Source organism: Podarcis filfolensis, assembly GCF_964270895.1.
Source record: "Podarcis filfolensis genome assembly, chromosome: 10".
NCBI classification, from domain to species: Eukaryota; Metazoa; Chordata; class Lepidosauria; order Squamata; family Lacertidae; genus Podarcis; species Podarcis filfolensis.
In genome coordinates, this window is record NC_139612.1 from 73,399,836 (window position 1) to 73,421,662 (window position 21,827).

Consider the following 21,827-nt stretch of genomic DNA (forward strand, 5'->3'; position numbering starts at 1 on the left):
AGAGAGCAGGAGAAGCGGAAGGAAAGCAGCTGGCAAATGGGAATCCCAGACGGAAACACCCACCCTAATCATTCTTTTTAATGATGACGTGCTGCCTGATCTCATGCCCCTCTTCTGACGCAGGACTATCCTAATCTGGCATTAAAAAACCTGGATATTAAAGGCAAAGAAATAACTGTTCTTAGTGGAAACTTCAGCCTTGAATATATGGTATTGATTCATTGATGGTCTGAGGTTGTGTTATCTCTGGAGACAAGAATTTATTCCTCATTTGTCTTAAGTATCATAATTATAGGATGTCTTGGAGTGTTAGAGGAGAGGCAGTACATTTGGTGGGGGAAATGTCATGCACCTTCTTGGGTAATCTATCCACCATTGGTCACCACCCTGCACTCAGCTCTCACCTGTGGCTTCCAGAAGCTGTCAGCATGCAACAGGGGCCACAATCCCAGGAACAGCTTCAACTGCCCGGCTAAACCAGGTGAGGATAGCTGATGGGTCTCAAATCCTTGGTGGGTTGGGGAATTCTGCTGCCGGTGAAGGCAGGACCTGGTGGAAGGAGAAGGGACCTGGAGAGGATGAGAAGAACAGTGAATCCCACAGTCAAGAAGGCAGATTCTGCCCATCCTGCAGAGGAAAGTGAAGGGCAGATGGGGCTCATCAACCGGGGAAGGGAGCCCATCAAGAAGGAAAACTCTGGTCCTAAACCTTTACTGCCTCTTGAGTTATCTTCAGGAGAAGAAAAGGCTATGGAGGAAAACCTACACAAATCCAGAGTGGAGTCTCTAAGATGGTTGGATAGTGCCCTGCACACCTCCTGCCATCAACTCCTGCAGCCAAGCTGGTGCCTAACATACTGCTCTGCTGAGAAGGGGGTCTTGTTGTCTAGGCAGCCCAGGACCCCCAAACACACTGCCCAGGCTTCCATTGCTGCTAACACAGCAGTTTCAGGTGGAGAAATCAACTCAGACCTGTGTATCAAAGTCTCTCCGATGTGGAGCAAGGGAAACAGAAATGCTTCTTACATCATATGGAACTGTAAAAGTATTCAAAATATTTGTTTTTTGAAGAAAAGACCACCATGTATCAGGTGGCCCCTTGAAAACTTATAAAAGTTTTGTGCCTGGAGCTTTTGGGGGTGCAGGACCAGGAAAGCTTTTGCAACCATTAACCTTCCAATTGGGATTCAGGCCTCATCATGGGACTCACACTGCCCTGGTTGCTGTGACTGATGATCTCAAAATGGTCTAGAGTCTGAGGGGGAAGCTGTTTCCTGTTTCTGCTAGATCTCTCAGTGGCTTTGGAGACCTTTGGCCATGGTATCCTTCTGGACCCTCTAGGGGAGATGGGGGAAATGGTTATGCAGTGGTTCCTCTCCTTCCTCCTGGGCCATGTCCAGAAAGTGGTGTTGGGGGGTGAGTGTTCAGACCCCTGGGCTCTCACTTGTGGGGTGCCTCAAGACTCCATCCTCTCCCCCATGCTTTTTAAGATTTATACAACACTGCTGGGAAGGATCATCAGGGGTTTGGGGCTGGGTGTTCACCAGTATGTGGGTGATACCCAGCTCTTCTTCTCATTTAAATCGGAACCAGTGAAGGTGGTGAATGCTCTGTGTTGGTGCCTGGAGGTGGTTTGAGGATGGGTGGCAGCTAACAGATTGAGGTTGAATCCTGACAAGACAGAAGTACTGTCCCTGGTCCTGAATGGGGTAACTGTTGCCCTAAAGGACCAGGGGCACAGCCTGTGGGTCATTTTGGACTCACAGCTGTCCATGGAGGCACAGGTCAGTTCTGTGTCCAGGGCAGCTGTCTGCCAGCTCCATCTGGTATGCCAGATGAGACCCTCCCTGCCCTCGGACTGTCTCACCAGAGTGGTGCATGCTCTGGTTATCTCCAGTTTGGACTACTGCCATGTGTTGTACATGGGGCTACCTTTGAAGGTTCTGTCTTGGGCCCGGTCTTATTCAACATCTTTATCAATGACTTGGATGATGGACTCAAGGGCATCCTGATCAAATTTGCAGATGACACCAAACTGGGAGGGGTGGCTAACACCCCAGAGGACAGGATCACACTTCAAAATGACCTTGACAGATTAGAGAACTGGGACAAAACAAACAAGATGAATTTTAACAGGGAGAAATGTAAAGTATTGCACTCGGGCAAAAAAAATGAGAGGCACAAATACAAGATGGGTGACACCTGGCTTGAGAGCAGTACATGTGAAAAGGATCTAGGAGTCTTGGTTGACCACAAACTTGACATGAGCCAACAGTGTGACGCGGCAGCTCAAAAAGCCAATGCAATTCTGGGCTGCATCAATAGGAGTATAGCATCTAGATCAAGGCAAGTAATAGTGCCACTGTATTCTGCTCTGGTCAGACCTCACCTGGAGTACTGTGTCCAGTTCTGGGCACCACAGTTCAAGAAGGACACTGACAAACTGGAACGTGTCCAGAGGAGGGCAACCAGAATGGTCAAAGGCCTGGAAACGATGCCTTATGAGGAACGGCTAAGGGAGCTGGGCATGTTTAGCCTGGAGAAGAGGAGGTTAAGGGGTGATATGATAGCCATGTTCAAATATATAAAAGGATGTCACATAGAGGAGGGAGAAAGGTTGTTTTCTGCTGCTCCAGAGAAGCGGACACAGAGCAATGGATCCAAACTACAAGAAAGAAGATTCCAACTAAACATTAGGAAGAACTTCCTGACAGTAAGAGCTGTTTGACAGTGGAATTTGCTGCCAAGGAGTGTGGTGGAGTCTCCTTCTTTGGAGGTCTTTAAGCAGAGGCTTGACAACCATATGTCAGGAGTGCTCTGATGGTGTTTCCTGCTTGGCAGGGGGTTGGACTCGATGGCCCTTCTGGTCTCTTCCAATTCTATGATTCTATGAAGGTGACTCAGAAACTGCAACTAATCCAGAATGCGGCAGCTGGACTAGTAACTGAGAGCAGCCGCGGAAACCACATATCACTTGTCCTAAAGGATCTTCCCTGGCTCCCAGCGCATTTCCAAGCACAATTCACACTGTTGGTGCTGACCTTTAAAGTGCCATAGTTGCATTTTTCAGGCATAGAAAAGTATTGATCTAATGTAGAGAGATCAATCATTCCTGGTCTATTGATTCAAGAAGGTTCTGGTGGTTTTGCTCTGTGTGAGTCAAAGCTGGTGTTTTCTCTAGCTGGAACATTTTAGCTGATAAGGGAGTTTCCTTTCTGCTGAGAGCAGGTGGTGGAATAAGTTGTAATGAGATTATGCTGAACCTTCCTTGATTTTGGGAACCAGATGAAGCTGGTTAAACTGGAGTGAGCCAGGCTTGTTATCCCGTCCCAACGTTACTCTGACACTGAATTGTTTATAAATTACAGTATTGAAAGGCGCCTGGACCCACTTCCTATTCTGCTATGTCAATACTCTGCTTGTGTGCGTCTTACTTGAGTGCTAGATTCAGGCAGGTAGCCGTGTTGGTCTGATGCAGTTGAAATTAATGAAAAAAGAATTTCAGAAATAGACTTCAAAGAGAAGTTGCTGAATTACAACTTTTTACTAAACTGAAAACTATGGAGAGACCTGGTCTGAATAGAGATATTGGATTCTTGTCTCATTACACATACCAAAGCTAGTTTTGGATATCTGCATACTATCCCATGCTTTTTCCTGTAGGACTAATTGCAGTCATTAACAGTCAACAGCTTTACCATACCCATCTCCTACTACCCTTCTGAGAAAACCCCCACCCCACCCTCCCACTATATATAAGGTTCTGTCTAGTGACTTCTGTTTCAGTGTATCTGAAGAAGTTTGCATGCACATCAAAGGTTATACCCAGGACAATTTTAGTTGGTCTCTAAGGAGCTACTGGACAATTCTTTTTATTTACTTGAGTGCTGTTTTGGTATGCCAAGTTAAGTTTTTATTTAAGTTAGGTCTTTGCTATGTTTTGGATCCTGTTATGCTTCTTTGCATTCAGTATTAAATTTATTTGCTGAATAAAATTTTTGCTGCCTCTGAGGATTTTTTCCTACTCTGCTAATTATACGTCAAACTTGCTCTGGAGGTCATTATGGAGGAGCAAGATCTGCGAACTAAAGCCCTCAACAGCCTTGGCACTGTAGACCTGAAGGAGTGTCTCCACCCCCATGGCTCAGTCTGGACACTGAGGTCCTCTTCTGAGGGTCTTCTGCTGGTTCCTTCCCTGCGAGAAGTGAAGTTACAGGGAACCAGGCAGAGGGCAAGGAAATGGGCAACTACCTGACATTTGGAAGACAGCTGAAGGCAGCCCTGTATCAGGAGGTTTTTAATGTTTGATGTTTTACTGTCTTTTATATGTGCTGTAACCTGCCCAGAGTGGCTGGGGAAACCCAACCAGATGGGCAGGATATAAATAGTACAACCATTCTTATCATCTTTTGTGTTTTTTTGTAGTTATTTTGGAATTCGTACTGCAATATCAGCTCACGAAATATTATGGGTGGAGAAAATCAAAGGGTTGCTGTAAATTATAATCCCACCCACAAACTCTCATTCACACACAGTCTGTAAATTTGGAGGGGGGGTCACAAACCTCACTTGTGCTAATACTGGCAGTCTTTGGCCTGTATAGGCACACCCAGTGTGTAGATCCTCCAGCCACAGGCACTGTCTATCAAGAAAATGGGTCCTTTGACTGGGAAGATTCATTCAGTCGCTGTCATTGGATGCTGAAGAATTGTATCTCAGCTTGTCAGTCACTCTGACACTGCCTACAAAGAATAAGAGGAACAGAAATGCTTTTGAGGTGCAACTTCTATATCAGCCCTGAGAGCCATTCCATGGACTCTGCACCCCTGTTTCTGATGAGAGGTGTGCATTATCCTCAGCCTCAGCGGAAAAGACATTAAAGATGGAAGCCTGAGAGAGAGGAAAGCGTTTCTGGCTGCTTCCTGGGTGGGATTGCGGAAACAAAGAGCCGCTTCTGAGAAGGCCTCTCCCCTCCCCTCTTCCTCTCGGGATTTCCTCTCCTCTCCAGGGGAACAATGGTTGGACTGGGCTGAATTGCTGGACAGGGCAGGGACTTATGGGGTGGGAAGAGGATGGAGATTACAGAAAGGAAGAGGTGGGGGGACTGGACCCCCCACTTTCCAGGGATCCCTCTCTGGTCGCCTTGAAGAGGTGGCCGATTCCTGGGTGGGAGGGAGAAGCCAAGGCGGCCCCTCCGGAGATCCCCAGCTTGTGCCGTGATGGAGATGTCTCCCCAAAGACTGGTTTCCTATCTCTCCCCCCCCACCAATGCTGCACTTCCCTGCCCCAGGGATGCTCCCCCTCCCCACTTCATCGATTCTCTCCCTCTGTCCCAGAGTCTCCCCTGCACCCAGGGGCCCCGCACCCCTTGGCGCGACTCACCCCTCGCTCATTTCTCTGTCCAGAGGGGCTCCCTTAGACGAGCAGGGGAGGGAACTTCCGGGTTAGCGCCGTCAGTAATGGCGGAATTCCTCTGACCAGGAGGAATTTGCTCTATGGGAATCGGGTCTGGCTGCCACGGCGAAGGCGGAGACCCCTCAAAAATCACAGGCGGGTGAAGCCTGTGAACGTGGGATTCGGCGGGCACCTTTTGCGCCTCCCCCACTCGCAGGGAAACCCGATTTCGGGGCTCCGGAGCGAAGTGGGGTGAGCAGCGCGGTGCTGTGAATCGACTGCTTTTTCCACGGAGTGAAACCGCACAGCCGTTGCCGGAGAAGCGCTGACTTTTTCCTGTGGACAATTCTATTCTAAAAGCAACTACCCGTGAGTAGAACAAATTGGAAACTTTTTAAAGGAGAAAAAAAAAAGACTTAATTCGGTATTGTAGCGGGGAGGCATAAACAGGAAGTCCGCCTTCCGCTTTTGTAAATAGATCAAAGCAAAGAGGCTGCAAGCTAAAGTCTTGGAAAGCCGATTGGAAAGGACTAATTTTTCAACACCAAAAAATAGTAAACCCCCCCCTTGGAAGCAGGAGAAGAGGGGGGGAAGTTTTGGACTATATTTACCTGCAAGAGAGAGGGAAGGAAGCTAAAATTCCACCGCTCAGAACCTGGGAACGGGCTGCCAATAGGACAATAAGGCTGCCGTACTTTGAAATGCGCACTGACTGTGAATATATCGCCCGCTGACAGCTAGCTGAGTAAGAGAGATACATTGTTTCTAACTGTCCTCTTCTGATCTTAAAAAGGAGGAAAAGTAACTGGAAATTGAAACTAACTTTCCTGCTTCAGCTGTGTTTTAAAAGGCATTATTTTTGATTAATACAAGTACGGATTGTAACTGTTTCCCCCTAGAGGAAGTTTCTGAAACTGTTACGTTGGATCAGAGGAATTTATATAAGGACTTGCTTGAAAATAAAACCCCAAGGTGGTTGTCACCAATGGAAGCGAAGGCTCAGAAAAAGCTCAATATGGAGGCCAAATGGCCGAAATATTGGGAAATTTTGGAACAAGAGGGAGACAGATTAAAACTGCAGAGTTTTGAAAAATTAAAAAATAGAGTGCGAGATTGGCTTCATTACTACCAGATAATGGAGGCATATAATTTGGACAAAAAAATTGGCTTTCAGGTGGAAAAATCAAAATTGGAAACAGAATTGCTAGATCCCAAAATTAAGAACTTGTCAAGAATGTATAACTTGCTGTTGAAATGGAACACTCAGGATGAAACGGTGAAATCTGCTATGATTAAATGGGCACAAGATGTTGGACACAACATTATGATGGCTGACTGGGAACAGTTATGGACCACAGGTATGAAGTTCACGGCATGTAATGCCTTAAGAGAGAATATAATGAAAATGATCTACAGGTGGTACATGACACCAGTCAAGCTTGCAAAAATTTATCATTTGCCCGATAATAAATGTTGGAAATGCAAAGAGACTGAGGGTACATTCTTTCACCTTTGGTGGACATGCCCAAGGATTAAGACTTTCTGGGAGATGATCTATAATGAAATGAAAAAGGTATTTAAATATACCTTTCTGAAGAAACCAGAGGCCTTTCTCCTGGGCATGGTCGGCCAATTGGTGCCAAAGAAGGATAGAATTTTCTTTATGTATGCTACAACAGCAGCAAGAATACTTATTGCAAAGTACTGGAAGACACAAGACCTACCCACCCGGGAAGAATGGCAGATGAAGGTGATGGACTACATGGAACTGGCGGAAATGACTGGCAGAATCTGAGACCAGGGGAAGAGTCGGTGGAGGAAGATTGGAAGAAATTTAAAGACTACATACAGAAACATTGTAAAATTAATGAATGTTAGAAGGATGTTGGAATGAAGTTATGTGGTTTTAGCAGAAATGTTATAAAGGTTTAGGAAAAAACAGACTGTTAATTGGTGAAAGGAGGGAAAGTAAAGTTATATTATATTAAGATAAATTACAGGACAAAATTTGGAAAAGATGGAAAGGATTTGCTGAAATAGTTAACTGAACTAGAATACAAAAAAGGGAGGTGTGAGGAGGTCAAGGAAACAAGCAAATGAAAGATAAGTTATGGGAAGATTCGCTGTGTTTTTTCTTAATGGATTTTATTTTTCTGTTTTCTTCTTTTTCTTTTTCTTTCTTTTCTTTTCTTCCCCCCCCCCCGTATTGTGATGTGTTGTGTTGTTTTTGTTTAATATGGTGTTCTTATTTTTTCTTTTTGTAATCTTTAAAACTTTAATAAATATTATTTTTTTTAAAAATAGACGAGCAGGGGAGGGACAGGGGGGTCTCTATCCAGGCGTCCCTTACTCCCATTAACCCTTTCATGGCCCACCTCTCTCCGCGCGGAACCCACAGCGCCCCAGGGATGCCTGCGCGGGGGAAACGGGGCGAGGGCTCTTTGCTGGGAATCCCCTGGGTGGGCGGTGCATGTCCGCCCCTGCCAAGGCACCCAAGGGGCCAAGGAAAGCCCCCTTCGCAGCACGCGCGCAGGGATCCAGGCCCCACGGAAGGCGCTTGGGGGAGCTGGAGGGGGTCTCTGGGTCCTTCTCTCCCCTCCCCCCGCGACCCCTTTACCTCTTTGTCCTCGCTCCCGATTCTCCTTTCCTTTCCTGCAACATCCACGGAGGGTGTGGGGTCCTGCCGCCCCTCCTTCCCTTTCCGAAAGCGCACGCCCCTAGAGCTATGGAGCAGAGCAGCAATCCGGCGTAGAAGCTCCACTTGCGGACGAAGCAAGCAGTTTGAAAGGTGGGGCTCTCTCCCCTCATTCCAGAAACAGAAGCCGGATTGCGGGGAGGAGGAGCAGAAGGAAAAGGAAAAGGTGCGACATACCGGGGGGGGGGGGTTGAGGGTTTGGGGGCGGCGTGAAAGCAGGTTGTGCCGGGAAGAGAGGGAAAGAATTGTTTTTCCCCTCCCCTCTTACTAGGAGAGCGCGGGAGGGGCTGATCCAGGAAATCCCGCTGCAAAGTGGGGTCCCCCCCTACAATGTTTACATTGCAAAATCCTTCCCTCCCCCCCACCCACGCCATGATCTTAGATCCATTCCAGGTTTTTGGTATTTGTGCACACTGAGCAGCGGGTTGGACTCTGTGACTCCTGTGTTACGGAAAAAATAGGGCTTGGGCTTTTGCACACCGCCCCCAACACAATTCTTCCCTTGTGTCTCCGTCGGAGGTAACACAATGAGGCCAGGAAGAAAGCAAGGCAGCTGTTGATCTGTTTGCGCGCAGAGCTGCCCCCCCATGCGAGGAGTGAAGCAGCCCAGAACTAAAGCGCGCTGCAATTTGTACACCCTCAAATAATCGACCCCCCGTCACAGAGAGAGCACCCCAAAAACATCCCCGGTTGCGCCACAAAGTGAGTTGTACATGGAAATCAGCTCAGACTCCATGTTTTGGCAACATGACAAGTCTGTCTGTCAACCGGGATGCCTGACGATTCCTGCTCCCTGCCTTTTCCTGGCCAGCCTGAGAGAGCATTGGAAAGGGTGGATTTCTTGACCCCCGAATCCATCATCGCAGACCCGTTTCATTCAGGCCTAGAGATCTGCTCTTTGGACAAGTCTGCTTGGATCATGTGGATCATCACTGGATCATATGGATCATCACTGGATCATCCATGATGTCATACCCACCTCACGGAGGGGGGGGGGCTCAGGAAGAATCTCCTGCCGCGTGACTGAGGGAGTCTGGAGGCTGACGGGGGTCAGACTGTTTTGCTCTCCTTACTATTTCAGCTCAGGTTTTACTGAAATGGGTGGATTCATTGAGGAAACGGGGCTAAGCGAAAGCATCCGTTGAAAAGAGGCAAATGTGTATACTTTGTTACCACCCAGTGAGTTGAGTTGCAAAGGCCATTTGCAGAAAGGCTCCTATTGTATCACCTGCGGCTACATGTTTTGATCTTTTTGCGGAAATGTTTTCCTCGGGCTGAGACCATTTAGGGCTTTCAAGGTCAGCACCAACACTTTGAATGGTGCTCAGAAACGGACCGGGAACCAGTGAAGATTTCTTAGGACCCGTGTTCAGGGGCCAGCTGTTAGGGGGCCAGCTGTTCAGCTGCTGTCCAAAACTGAATGTATCCGTTGCGGAAGTAATCCATAAACCTCTCCTCCTCCGCCTTCTCGGGATGCAATTGCTGCGCGATGCTCCTGCTCTCGGGAGAGGGAGAGGCGTGAGTTGAGTGAGCTCGGCTTGCCAAGGGTTAAACGGAAACGAGCTAGATTCCTAGAGAGGAAAGTAAGACGGGGGGGGGCAGGGTCCTCCAGAGCGAAAGCCCAATCCCTCCCTTTCCTGCAAGAAGTCGAGGTTGTCCGCAGATGGAAACATTCAGACATGAAATATACCCTGGTCCCTAAAACCTCACTGGTGCAAGGAAGGAAGGAAGGAAGGAAGGCAGAGAAGAGAAAGCGCTTCCTCTAGCAGGGCAGAATAAAACCTGTGGAACTCCCTCCCACAAGAGGCAGAGGCCACCAATAAAGGTGGTTTAAAAGAGGAGGAGGCCAATCTGTGGTGGAGGAGGAGGAGGACAGGGTGATGGGTGGCTCCTCTGCTCTGTCTCCCCTATAGGAGGGAGCCCTCTGGCCTGATCCTGCAGGGCTCATTTTCTCCTCCAGTGCTTAGTGCTGGGATGCAGCCAAGGAATTGGGGGCAAATGGCAGCCCCCCAGCTGTGCTGGGCGATCTCCAGTCCTTGGATCAGCATGAAACTGCAACCTGAGCTTCAGAAACTGGGCATGCACACTCAGCAGAGTAAAGGCACAAGAGAAGTGGCTGGAGAGGCATATGTGAGCAGATTTACAAGCAGTTTATTCAGCACACATCAGGACAAAGGAATCATGTCTGCTCTCCTTCATGTCCAAAGCAAGACAGCACCCCACCCGAGGCACCACTTTAGCTAATGAGGCCTCCTGCTGCTGCACCACCGCCGGAGCACGATTTCTGTTCTCATCCTGAAGCAAAGTTATTAACCCGAAGTACTATTTCTGGGTTAGCAGAGTCTGTAACCTGAAGTGTCTGTAACCTGAAGCGTCTGTAACCCAAGGTACCACTGTACTCTCATAGAAAGGAGAGTCCTACTTTATTTGCTTTTGAGTGCACACAGATGCACCCGTCTTGCATGCTTGAGTAAAGCAACTCCAGGCCAGGAGGAGAGTAGGGGCCACGTGTAGAGCAAGTCCCTCACTGAGGTCAAAAACACACAGAGAAGCAGCAGGACTTCTTCGGTAATAATTTACTGAGCTTTCAAAGCATACAGTTCTCACTGGGTCCCCAGTGAGGCACAAAACTTAGCTCCTGAGGGGAAATCCAGTTTCAGAAGTAAAAAAATAGAGCACACAGGATATCTAAGTCAGGCACACAAACCGGCAGAAGGGAGCAAGGGAGGAAAGAGGCTGGAAGGACACAGGGCAATGGATGTGTGTCTTTCGCTTCCTGTCATCTGGGAGGGAAGTCAGCAACTCGGCAGCTGCAGGGGCTTCACAAAGAAAAGCTTTCTGCCGGCTGCTTCCAGGCAAATGAGCATCCCAGAAACACACACTGTGATCTGCGGTGTGTTGCCATATCAGTTGTTTTTGAAAGGTTATCACGATGTGGTCTAGAAACCAGTATGGGACAATATATCGCCCAGCTTTAATCCTCACTGACCACCAGCAATCCAGATAAACCCTCACCCCTTCTCTATTGAAAGGTACTTTACATCTTAGATTATAATCACATTGTTTGACATTGCGTTCAATATTTCATTACTATACAGTTTTACACATAAATACCAGAACTTCACATACACAAAATGTGTTAAAGACTGATTTCCTGCCGAGTTCATTTCTGTGAAGAAAAGAGTGGACTCTGAGAGGAAGATGTCCCACACTCCAGACACCAAAATGGGATCTTCCATGTGAGAGTCCCTGGATCTTCCTTAAACACTCCATTGTAAATAAAGCACTTTTGCAATCTTTTCATTTAAACTGCTTCTCCTCTCTGAGTTTGTGGATGGTTTGAAGGGTTTCAATTCCTAAAGTTCTTCCTGTCCGTGAGTCTGTTGATTTAGAACTTCCACTAGGGCTCAATCTCTATCTACTTTCCTGATATTTATAAGGTTTGTGTTTTGTGTGAGTTTGTTGTTCCTCTCTGACTGAAGCTCCTTTCACAGTCCATACATTTAAATGGTTTCTCTGCTGTGTGTCTGCTGATGTCTTCTAAGTTTTCCATTATCACTGAAGCTCTTTCCGCACTCTATACATTTAAATGGTTTCTCCCCTGTGTGAGTCCGTTGATGTGTTCTAAGTCTTCCATTTTGACTAAAGCTCTTTCCACACTCTATACATTTATATGGTTTCTCCCCTGTGTGAGTCCGTTGATGTGTTCTAAGTCTTCCATTTTGACTAAAGCTCTTTCCACACTCTATACATTTATATGGTTTCTCCCCTGTGTGAGTCCGTTGATGTGTTCTAAGGCTTCCATTATGACTAAAGCTCTTTCCACACTCTATACATTTATATGGTTTCTCCCCTGTGTGAGTCCGTTGATGGGATCTAAGGTGTCCATTCTGACTGAAGTCCTTTCCACACTCCATACATTGAAATGGTTTCTCCCCTGTGTGAGTCCGTTGATGTGTTCTAAGTCTTCCATTTTGACTAAAGCTCTTTCCACACTCTATACATTTATATGGTTTCTCCCCTGTGTGAGTCCGTTGATGTGTTCTAAGTCTTCCATTTTGACTAAAGCTCTTTCCACACTCTATACATTTATATGGTTTCTCCCCTGTGTGAGTCCGTTGATGTGTTCTAAGGCTTCCATTATGACTAAAGCTCTTTCCACACTCTATACATTTATATGGTTTCTCCCCTGTGTGAGTCCGTTGATGGGATCTAAGGTGTCCATTCTGACTGAAGTCCTTTCCACACTCCATACATTGAAATGGTTTCTCCCCTGTGTGAGTCCGTTGATGTGTTCTAAGGCTTCCATTATCACTAAAGCTCTTTCCACACTCTATACATTTATATGGTTTCTCCCCTGTGTGAGTCCGTTGATGTGTTCTAAGGCTTCCATTATGACTAAAGCTCTTTCCACACTCTATACATTTATATGGTTTCTCCCCTGTGTGAGTCCGTTGATGTGTTCTAAGGCTTCCATTATCACTAAAGCTCATTCCGCACTCTATACATTTATATGGTTTCTCCCCTGTGTGAGTCCGTTGATGTGTTCTAAGGTTTCCATTATCAGTAAAGCTCTTTCCACACTCTATACATTTATATGGTTTCTCCCCTGTATGAGTCCGTTGATGTTTTATAAGGTTTCCATTATCACTGAAGCTCTTTCCGCACTCTATACATTTAAATGGTTTCTCCCCTGTGTGAGTCCATTGATGTGTTCTAAGTCTTCCATTATGACTAAAGCTCATTCCGCACTCTATACATTTATATGGTTTCTCCCCTGTGTGAATCCGCTGGTGTAATTTAAGGTCTCCATTCTGACTGAAGCACATTCCGCACTCCAGGCATTTATATGGTTTCTCCCCTGTATGAGTCTGTTGATGTCTTCTAAGGTTTCCATTACCAGTAAAGCTCTTTCCGCACTCCAGGCATTTATATGGTTTCTCCCCTGTGTGAGTCCGTTGATGTGTTCTAAGGCTTCCATTCTGACTGAAGCACTTTCCGCACTTCAGGCATTTAAGTGGTTTCTCCCCTGTATGAGTCCGTTGATGTCTTCTAAGGTGTCCATTACCAGTAAAGGTCTTTCCGCACTCCAGGCATTTAAATGGTTTCTGCCTGTGTGAGTCCATTGATGTGTTCTAAGGTTTCCACTATCAGCGAAACTTTTCCCACACTCCATACCTTTAAATCGTTTCTCCCCTGTTGGAGGTTGTTGATGTGAACTATGTGTCCTCATTCAATGAAGCATATTCCACATTTCACACATTTTAATTTCTATTCCTAATGGAACGAAAGGTGACCCATCCCCTGGAGTTCTGACTGTCTTCTCCATCTCCTTCTTCAGAGTGGGAGGAAAGGGAATCCTGTTTGGGTTTCAAGGAAGAGAACTAAGGGAAAGAGAACACATCAAGCTCCATTAGCACCTTCTCCTATTTCAACGTCTCCTACATTTCCTCACCTCCTACCCATGTTCCCAGTTTTTAGGAAGTGAAGTTGCAATGTCAAATGATAGTAATTCATGAGCAACTTTCAAAATCCTCAACCAATGTTCATAAAGCAGCTTAATTTTTTAAAAGATAATGTGCTGTCTGATTTCGTGCCCATCTTCTGACGCAGGACTATCATAAATGAAGCAGAAAAGCAGGATATTCAAGGCAAATAGATAAACTGTACTCAGTGGAATATGTAGTACCTTGAAAATGTAGTATTGATTTATTGATGGACTGTCTTAAATATCACAATCATACGATGTCATGCTGTGTTAGGGGAGCGGTAGTACCTTTGGTGGGGGAAATGTCATGCACCTTATGGGGTAATTTATCCACCATTGGTTCCCACCCTGCACTCAGCTCTCTCCTGTTTCTTCCAGAAGCTGTCAGGATGGAATAGGGGTCACAATCCCAGGAACAGCTTCAACCGGCCGGCTAAACCAGGTGAGGATAGCTGCTGGGTCTCAAATTCTTGGTGGGTTGGGGAATTCTGCTGCAGGTGAAGGCAGGCCCTGGTGGATGGAGAGGAGGAGAACAACAGTGAATCCCACAGTCAAGAAGGCAGATTCTGCCCCTGCTGCAGAGGAAAGGGAAGGGCAGATTGGGCTCGTCAACCAGGGAAGAAAGCCCATTGAGAAGGAAAACGCTGGTCGTAATACTTGGCTGCCTCGTGAGTTATCTTCAGAAGAAGAAAAGGCTATGGAGGGAAACCTACACAAATCCAGAGTGGAGTCTCTAAGATAGTTACATGGTGTCCTGCACACCTCCTTCCAGCCACTCTTGCAGCCAAGCTGGTGCCTAACGTACTGCTCTGCTTTCTTGGGACCATATAAGCAAGGCTGAGAAGGGGGTCTTGTTGTCTAGGCAGCCCAGGACCCCCAAACACACTACCCAGGCTTGTAGTGCTGCTAACACATCAGTTTCAGGGGGAGCAATGAACTCAGATCTGTGTATCAGAATCTCTCCAATGTGGAATATGTAAAACAGAAGCACTATTTACATCATACATCAATTAAAAAGTATTCAGAATTTTTGTCTTTTGAAGAAAAGACCACCAAGTATCCGATGGCCCCTTCAAAGCTAATGAAAGTCTTGTGCCTGGAGCTTTTGGGGGTGCAGGACCAGGAAAGCTTCTGCCACCATGATCCTTCCAATTGGGATATAGGCCTCATCATGCAACAGAAACTGCCCTGGTTGTGCTCGTTGATAATCTCGGATGCGCTAGAGTCTGAGGGGAAAGCTGTTTCCTGGTTCTGCTAGATCTCTCAGTGGCTTTGGAGACGTTTGGCCATGGTGTCCTTCTGGACCCTCGAGGAGAGCTGGGGAAATGGTTATGCAGTGGTTCCCCTCCTTCCTCCTGGGCCATGTCCAGAAAGTGGTGTTGGGGGATGACTGTTCTGACCCCTGGGCTCTCACTTGTGGGGTGCCTCAGGGCTCCGTCCTCTCCCCCATGCTTTTTAATATCTATAGGAAGCTGGTGGGAGAGATCATCAGGGGTTTTGGGCTGGGTGTTCACCAGTATGTGGGTGATACCCAGCTCTTCTTCTCATTTAAATCGGAACCAGTGAAGGTGGTGAATGCCCTGTGTTGGTGCCTGGAGGTGGTTTGAGGATGGGTGGCAGCTAACAGATTGAGGTTGAATCCTGACAAGACAGAAGTACTGTCCCTGGGGAACAAGGGGTGGGCAGGTGTGGGGGACCCCCTGGTCCTGAATGGGGTAACTGTGGCCCTAAAGGACCAGGTGCACATCCTAGGGGTCATTTTGGACTCACAGCTGACCATGGAGGCGCAGCTCACTTCTGTGTCCAGGGCAGCTGTCTAGCAGCTCCATCTGGAACGCAGGCTGAGACCCTCCTTCCCCGCACACTGTCTCGCCAGAGTGGTGCATGCTCTGGTTGTTTCCGGCTTGGACTACCGCTATGTGGTCTACATGGGGCTACCTTAGAAGGTGACCCAAAACTGCAACTGAATGGGAGCAGCCGCCGAGACCACATATCACTGCTCCTAAAGGATCTTTCCTGGCTCCCAGCACATTTTCAAGCACAATTCAAATTGTTAGTGCTGATCTTTAAATTGTCAATGTTGCATTTTCCAGGCATAGAAAAGTATTGATCTAATGCAGGCTTCCTGAAACTCGGCAGTTTCCTTTCTGCTGAGAGCTGGTGGTGGGATAAGTTGCGATGAGGTTATGAAGAACCTTTCTTGTTTTGGGGAACCAGATGAAGCTGGTTTAAACTGGAGTGAGCCAGGCTTGTTATCCAGTCCCAAGGTTCCTCTGACATTTAATAGAATATAAATTACAAGGCCGAAAGGCGTCTGATCCCACTTCCTAGTCTCCTATTTCTCTACTCTGCTTGTGTGATTCATACTTGAGTGCTGTTTTGGTATGCTGAGTTAGGGTTTTACATAAGTTAAGTTTTTCCTCTTTTTTTGGATCCTGTTATGCTTCTTTGCCTTCAGTAAAAAAGTTATTTGCTGAATGAGATCGTTATGGAGCAGCAAGATCTGCAACCTAAAGGCCTCAACAGCCTCGGCCCTGTACACCTGAAGGAGCATCTCCCCCAAAATCTCTCAGTCTGGACAGGCAGGTGGTCCTTCGAAGGTCTTCTGCTAATTCCCCCCCCCCCCCTGCGAGAAGCGAAGTTACAGGGAAGCAGGCAGAGGGCGAGGAAATGGGCAACATTCTGACATTTAGAAGACAGCTGAAGGCAGCCCTGTATCGGGAGGTTTTTAATGTTTGATGTTTTACTGTCTTTTATTTGTACTGGAGCCATGCAGTGGAAGAGAAACTTAAAGATGGACGCCTGAGAGAGAGGAAAAGGTTTCTGGCTGCATCCTGGGTGGGATTGCAGAAATGAAGAGCCGCTTCTGAGAAGGCCTCTCCCCTCCCCTCTTCCTGGACAGGGCAGGGGCTTATGGGGTGGGAAGAGGATGGAGCTTGCAGGAAGGAAGGGGAGGGGGGACACGACCCCCCACTTTCCAGGGATCTGTCTCTGGTCTCCTTGAAGGGGTGGCCGATTCCTGGGTGGGAGGGAGAAGCCAAGGCGGCCCCTACAGAGAATCCCCGCAGGCGCCACCATGGTGAAGTCTCCCCAAAGACTGGTCTTCCTCTCTCCCCCACACCAGTGCTGCACTTACCTGCCCCAGGGATGCTCCCCCTCCCCACTTCCTCGACTCCCTCCCTCTGTCCCAGAGGCCCCCCTTGGCGCGGCTCAGCCCTCACCCCCCATCTTTCCATCCTGACGGTCCACCCCAAGACGAGCAGATTAGGGACGGGGGGTCTCTATCCAGGCGTCCCTCACGCCCGTTAACCCTTTCATGGCCTGGCTTTATCCGTGCGGAGCCCACAGGACCCCAGGGATGCCTGCGCGGGGGAAACGGGGCAAGGGGGCCCTCGTGGGGACCCCCTGCGTAGGTTCCCCATGTCCGCCGCTGCCAAGGCGCCTAAGGGGCCAAGGAAAGCCCCCTTCGCAGCACGCGCGCAGGGATCCAGGCCCCACGGAAGGCGCTTGGGGGAGCTGGCGGGGGTCTCTGGGTCCTTTTCTCCCCTCTCCCCCCCCCGTGACCCCTTTACCTCTTTGTTCTCGCTCCCGATTCTCCTTTCCTTTCCTGCAACATCCACGGGGGGTCCCCTGCCGCCCCTCTTCCCTTTTCCGAAAAGCGCCCCCCGAGCTACGCCGCAGAGCAGCAATCCGGCCCAAAAGCTCCACGTCCGGGAGAAGCAGGCAGGTTGGGAGGGGGGCTCTCTCCGCTCATTCCGGAAACAGAAGCCGGATGGGAGGAGGAGGAAGAGGTGCGACATACGGGGGAGGGGTTGAGGGTTGTGGGGGCGGGGTGAGAGGAGGATGTACCGGGAGGGGAGGAATTGAGGGGGGCGAAGGAGAGGAAGGTTTCCCCCTTCCTTCTTCCTTCTGGGGATGAGGAGAGCGGGGAAGGGGCTGATCCCGGCAATCCAGCTGCAAAGTGCGGCCCCCCCTACAATGTTTACACTGAAAATCCTTCCCTCCCCCCGCCCCCCACGCCATGATCTTAGATCCATTCCAGGTTTTAGGTATTGGTGCACACTGAACAGCGGGTTAGGCTTTGTGACTCCTGTGTTAGGGAAAAAAAGTGGCTTTGCTTTTTGCACACCCAGGTAAAATTCTTCCTTTGTGTCTCCGTCAGAGGCAAGACAATGAGGCCAGGAAGAAAGCAAGGCAGGTGTTGATCTGTTTGCGCGCAGAGCACCCCCCCCATGCAAGGAGTGAAGCAGCCCAGAACTAAAGCGCGTTGCAATTTGTACATCCTCAAATAATCGACGCCCCCGTCACAGAGAGAGCACCCCAAAAACATCCCCGGTTGCGCCACAAAGTGAGTTGTACATGGAAATCAGCTCAGACTCCATGTTTTGGCAACATGACAAGTCTGTCTGTCAGCCGGGATGCCTGACGATTCCTGCTCCTTGCCTTTTCCTGGCCAGCCTGAGAGAGCATTGGAAAGGGTGGATTTCTTGACCCCCGAATCCATCATCGCAGACCCGTTTCATTCAGGCCTAGAGATCTGCTCTTTGGACAAGTCTGCTTGGATCATGTGGATCATCAATGGATCATATGGATCATCACTGGATCATCCATGATGTCATACCCACCTCACGGAGGGGGGGGGGCTCAGGAAGAATCTCCTGCCGCGTGACTGGGGGAGTCTGGAGGCTGACGGGGGTCAGACAGGGCTCCTCTTTTGCTCTCCTTACTATTTCAGCTCAGGTTTTCCTGGCAGAAGTTCTATTTCATCAAGAAACGGGTGGGTTCGTTGAGGAAACGGGGCTACGTTGTAAAGAGGCAAATGTGTATACTTTGTTACCATCCTGTGAGTTGTGTTGCAAAGGCCACTTGCAGAAAGGCTCCTATTGTATCACCTGCGGCTACATGTTTTGATCTTTTTGCGGAAATGTTTTCCTCGGGCTGAGACCATTTGGGGCTTTCAAGGTCAGCACCAACACTTTGAATGGTGCTCAGAAACGGACCGGGAGCCAGTGAAGATTTCTTAGGACCCGTGTTCAGGGGCCAGCTGTTAGGGGGCCAGCTGTTCAACTGCTGTCCAAAACTGAATGTATCCCTTGCCGGAAGTAATCCATAAACCTCTCCTGCTCCGCCTTCTCGGGATGCCATTGCTGCGCGATTCTCCGGCTCTCGAGAGAGGGAGAGGCGTGAGTTGGGTGCGCTCGGCTTGCCAAGGGTTAAACGGAATCGAGTTAGATTCCTAGACAGGAAAGTAAGACGGGGGGGGGGCAGGGTCCTCCAGAGCGAAAGCCCAATCCCTCCCTTTCCTGCAAGAAGTCGGGCGTGTGGGGGTCCCGTTGGTTCGGCTCTGTAGAGGCTGCCTGGAGGCACCTGCTGGGATCCGGTGAGTCTCCTCTCTCCCAGGATAGGGCCCATGGGGAGAGCGGGGGTCCCAGCGCTGCATGGCAAGAGGGGGGCAAGTCAGGGCGCGGAGGGTCGCAGGAGGGCGGCAGCTCTGCGCTTCCTTTGCATGGATGCGCTGCTGACCCCTTGGGTCCAGGAGTGGGGAAATGCATGCAGAGAAACCCCATTCAGATGTATGGATCAGTCCCCTTTTATGACAGAGGTTGTCCGCGGATGGAAACATTCGGACATGAAATATACCCTGGTCCCTAAAACCTCACTGGTGCAAGGAAGGAAGGAAGGAAGGAAGGCAGAGAAGAGAAAGCGCTTCCTCTTGCAGGACAGAGTAAAACCTGTGGAACTCCCTCCCACAAGAGGCAGAGGCCACCAATAAAGGTGGTGTTAAAAGAGGAGGAGGCCAATCTGTGGAGGAGGAGGAGAGGGCAATGGGTGGCTCCTCTTCTCTGTCTCCCCTATAGGAGGGAGGCCTCTGGCCTGATCCTGCAGGGCCCATTTTCTCCTCCAGTGCTCAGTTCCTCCAGATGCAAGCGTGGCCTCTCAGATTGCCTGGGGTTGAGCTAGATGATCCTTGGGGTGCCATCCACTTCTATAGTTCTATGAAAGCACCACTGGAGGTCTCACAAGCCAAGGCATTGAGAGCAGGAAAGGTCCTGCTGGAAAGGAAACAACCAGTGCAACTGTTTTAAAACAGGAATCCAATGTGTTTGTTGTGGGGGGACTCAGTGGGGAGGGGTAGACCCATGGATGCCACCTTGATCTCCTTGGACAAAGAGGTGGGAGAGAAATGCCATTCATAAAGAGAGGCAGCCCAGCCAATCATCTGGCTGCTGCATTTTGGGCCAGTTCCCGAGTTGCCTTCAAGGCAGTTCCACACAGAGAGCGTTGCAACCATCCCATCTGGTGCAGAGCAGGAAGGACCAGGGCCATGTCCTCTCTGTCCCTAAAGGTCTGTGGGGTGGGGAACTAGCCTGAGCTGGACATGGGCACCTGAGCCTCAAGCGACCATGATGGACCCAGGAGTGCCCTCAAGTATTCATGACTGGGGAGGGGGCATGTTAAGCAATGTAACATCATCATCATTATTGCTTGTTCCCTGCCCATCACCCGAATTTCCAAGAGCAGATTACAAAATTTAAAAAACAGCAATAAGAACAGTTGAAAACACATTACACGCTTAGAAAGGCGAGTCCCACTTTATTTGCTTTCGAGTGTTGTTGTCCTTTGACCCCACCCACATGTCATTTGGCCCTCAGAAGTTAGCCAGATAAGGGAATAAATGTGCTCTGAATGGGGTTGGGCAGGAGACAACTCTTGAGGAGTCCTGAGTTAGGACCTCCACCATAACCCAATGCTCAGATAACACTCAGTACAAATGAGTCACTTGTCAATCACAGTTCTGACTTCATTCCTTGATTGAAAACTCTAAAAGGCAGCAGCAACCAGGCTGATTCATCTCTCAGAAAGACCAGCAGTTCCCTGCACATTTTGCATGGTCACTTTCCCTCTAGGAGGGCTGGAGACTTACCGTATTTTTCTCTCCATAAGACACACTTTTTCCCTCCTAAAAAGGGGAAATGTGTGTGCGTCTTATGGAGGGAATGCAGGCGGGAGGCAGGCAGAAAGCACCCCCAAGAGCCGCACATACGCTCCGCCCGGCTCTTGCAGGCTTTTCCCCGAGGAGGGAGGAGGGACTGACGTGGCCAGTCAGTCCCTTCTCCCTCCTCGTAGAAAAGCCCGCAGGAGCCGTGCACCCTTTAAAGAGCGTGTGGCTCTTGCTGGCTTTTGTGGGAGGTGGGGGAAGGGACAGAGGGCAGCCCCTCAGTCCCTTCCCCCACCTCCTGGAAAAGCTCCCAAGAGCCACACTCCCTTTCACTAGCCGCGTGGAGCATGTGTGCGGCTCTTGGGGGCTTCTCCCTCCTGGGGAAAAGCCTGCAAGTGCCCCACACACGCTCCACGCGACTCGTGAAAGGGAGCACTGAGCAGAGCCTGGGATGCATACAGGCTCTGCTCAGAGCTCCCTTTAAAAATATTTTTTTTCTTGCATCCCCTTCTAAAAACTAGGTGCGCCTTATGCTCTGGTGCATTTTATGGAGCGAAAAATACGTTTTCCTTCTCCTTTCTAAAGAAACCTCAAGAGTCTGGGTTGTGGTGCAGTCCAGAGCTGGCTCTTCCAAGACTCATACATACTTCCTCACGGAATATTTTTCTCTTCCAGGCAATATGTCAGTTTTGTAACAGAGTGATGTATTTGCTTTGTAGAATTTGCAAGGATCTCTAATTCGGACAGACAGAACTTGGCAGAAGATCAAGGGATTCCTTCATCTCTCTTGGAGGCTTCCTGAGAGCACAGATGGATGAGAAAAACTCAGCTGGCCCTGAAGCAGGAAGAGACCATGCTATCAGAACTGGGAGCAGTGGGGGATTCTGGGGGAAAACTGTGCAGAAGATCCTGGGTGAGGAGGACACTCTCCGCTCAGAGGTGCAGAGCCAGCAATTGAGGCAGTTCTGCTTCCAGGAGGCCAAAGGACCTCGAGAGGTTTGCAGCCGACTCTACCACCTTTACCATCAATGGCTGAAGCCAGAAAGGCACACGAAAGCTGAGATGCTGGACCTGGTGATCTTGGAGCAGTTCCTGGCTGTCCTTCCACTGGAGATGGAGAGCTGGGTGAGGGAATGTGGAGCGGAGAGCAGTTCCCAGGCGGTGGCCCTGGCCGAAGGTTTCCTACTGAGTCAGGCGGAGGAGAGAAAGCAGGCAGAGCAGCAGGTGAGAGAGACTTTCATCTAGATACTCCAAAGGGGCTCCGAACGTGAGTGACAATATCTGAAAATTCTCTGTTAATATACCATCCTT

The 21,827-nt window shown here is 49.0% G+C and overlaps 3 protein-coding genes and 1 long non-coding RNA gene across 5 annotated transcripts in view; 3 read left to right on the forward strand and 1 right to left on the reverse strand.

Moving 5' to 3' along the window:
* The window catches only part of LOC310744088 (uncharacterized protein), a gene marked incomplete at its 3' end in the record, with an annotated part of 165,157 nt that overhangs the window by 66,062 nt on the left and 77,268 nt on the right, over window positions 1-21,827 (forward strand). The window lies entirely within an intron of this gene.
* The window catches only part of LOC310743194, a 75,498-nt gene that overhangs the window by 47,063 nt on the left and 6,608 nt on the right, over window positions 1-21,827 (forward strand). The window lies entirely within an intron of this gene.
* LOC310742997 (zinc finger and SCAN domain-containing protein 23-like) overlaps window positions 1-21,827 on the forward strand; it is a gene marked incomplete at its 3' end in the record, with an annotated part of 64,219 nt that overhangs the window by 37,669 nt on the left and 4,723 nt on the right. For both annotated transcript variants that reach the window (XM_083573018.1, XM_083573019.1), the window contains exon 2: window positions 21,236-21,740. In XM_083573018.1, the coding sequence (XP_083429144.1) occupies window positions 21,327-21,740 (414 nt within the window). In that variant the 5' untranslated portion in view covers window positions 21,236-21,326. The remainder of the gene's footprint in view (window positions 1-21,235; window positions 21,741-21,827) is intronic.
* Window positions 1-21,827, reverse strand: part of LOC310744065 (uncharacterized protein) — a gene marked incomplete at its 3' end in the record, with an annotated part of 147,265 nt that overhangs the window by 32,146 nt on the left and 93,292 nt on the right. Inside the window, exon 6 of the mRNA XM_083574808.1 lies at window positions 405-549. The remainder of the gene's footprint in view (window positions 1-404; window positions 550-21,827) is intronic.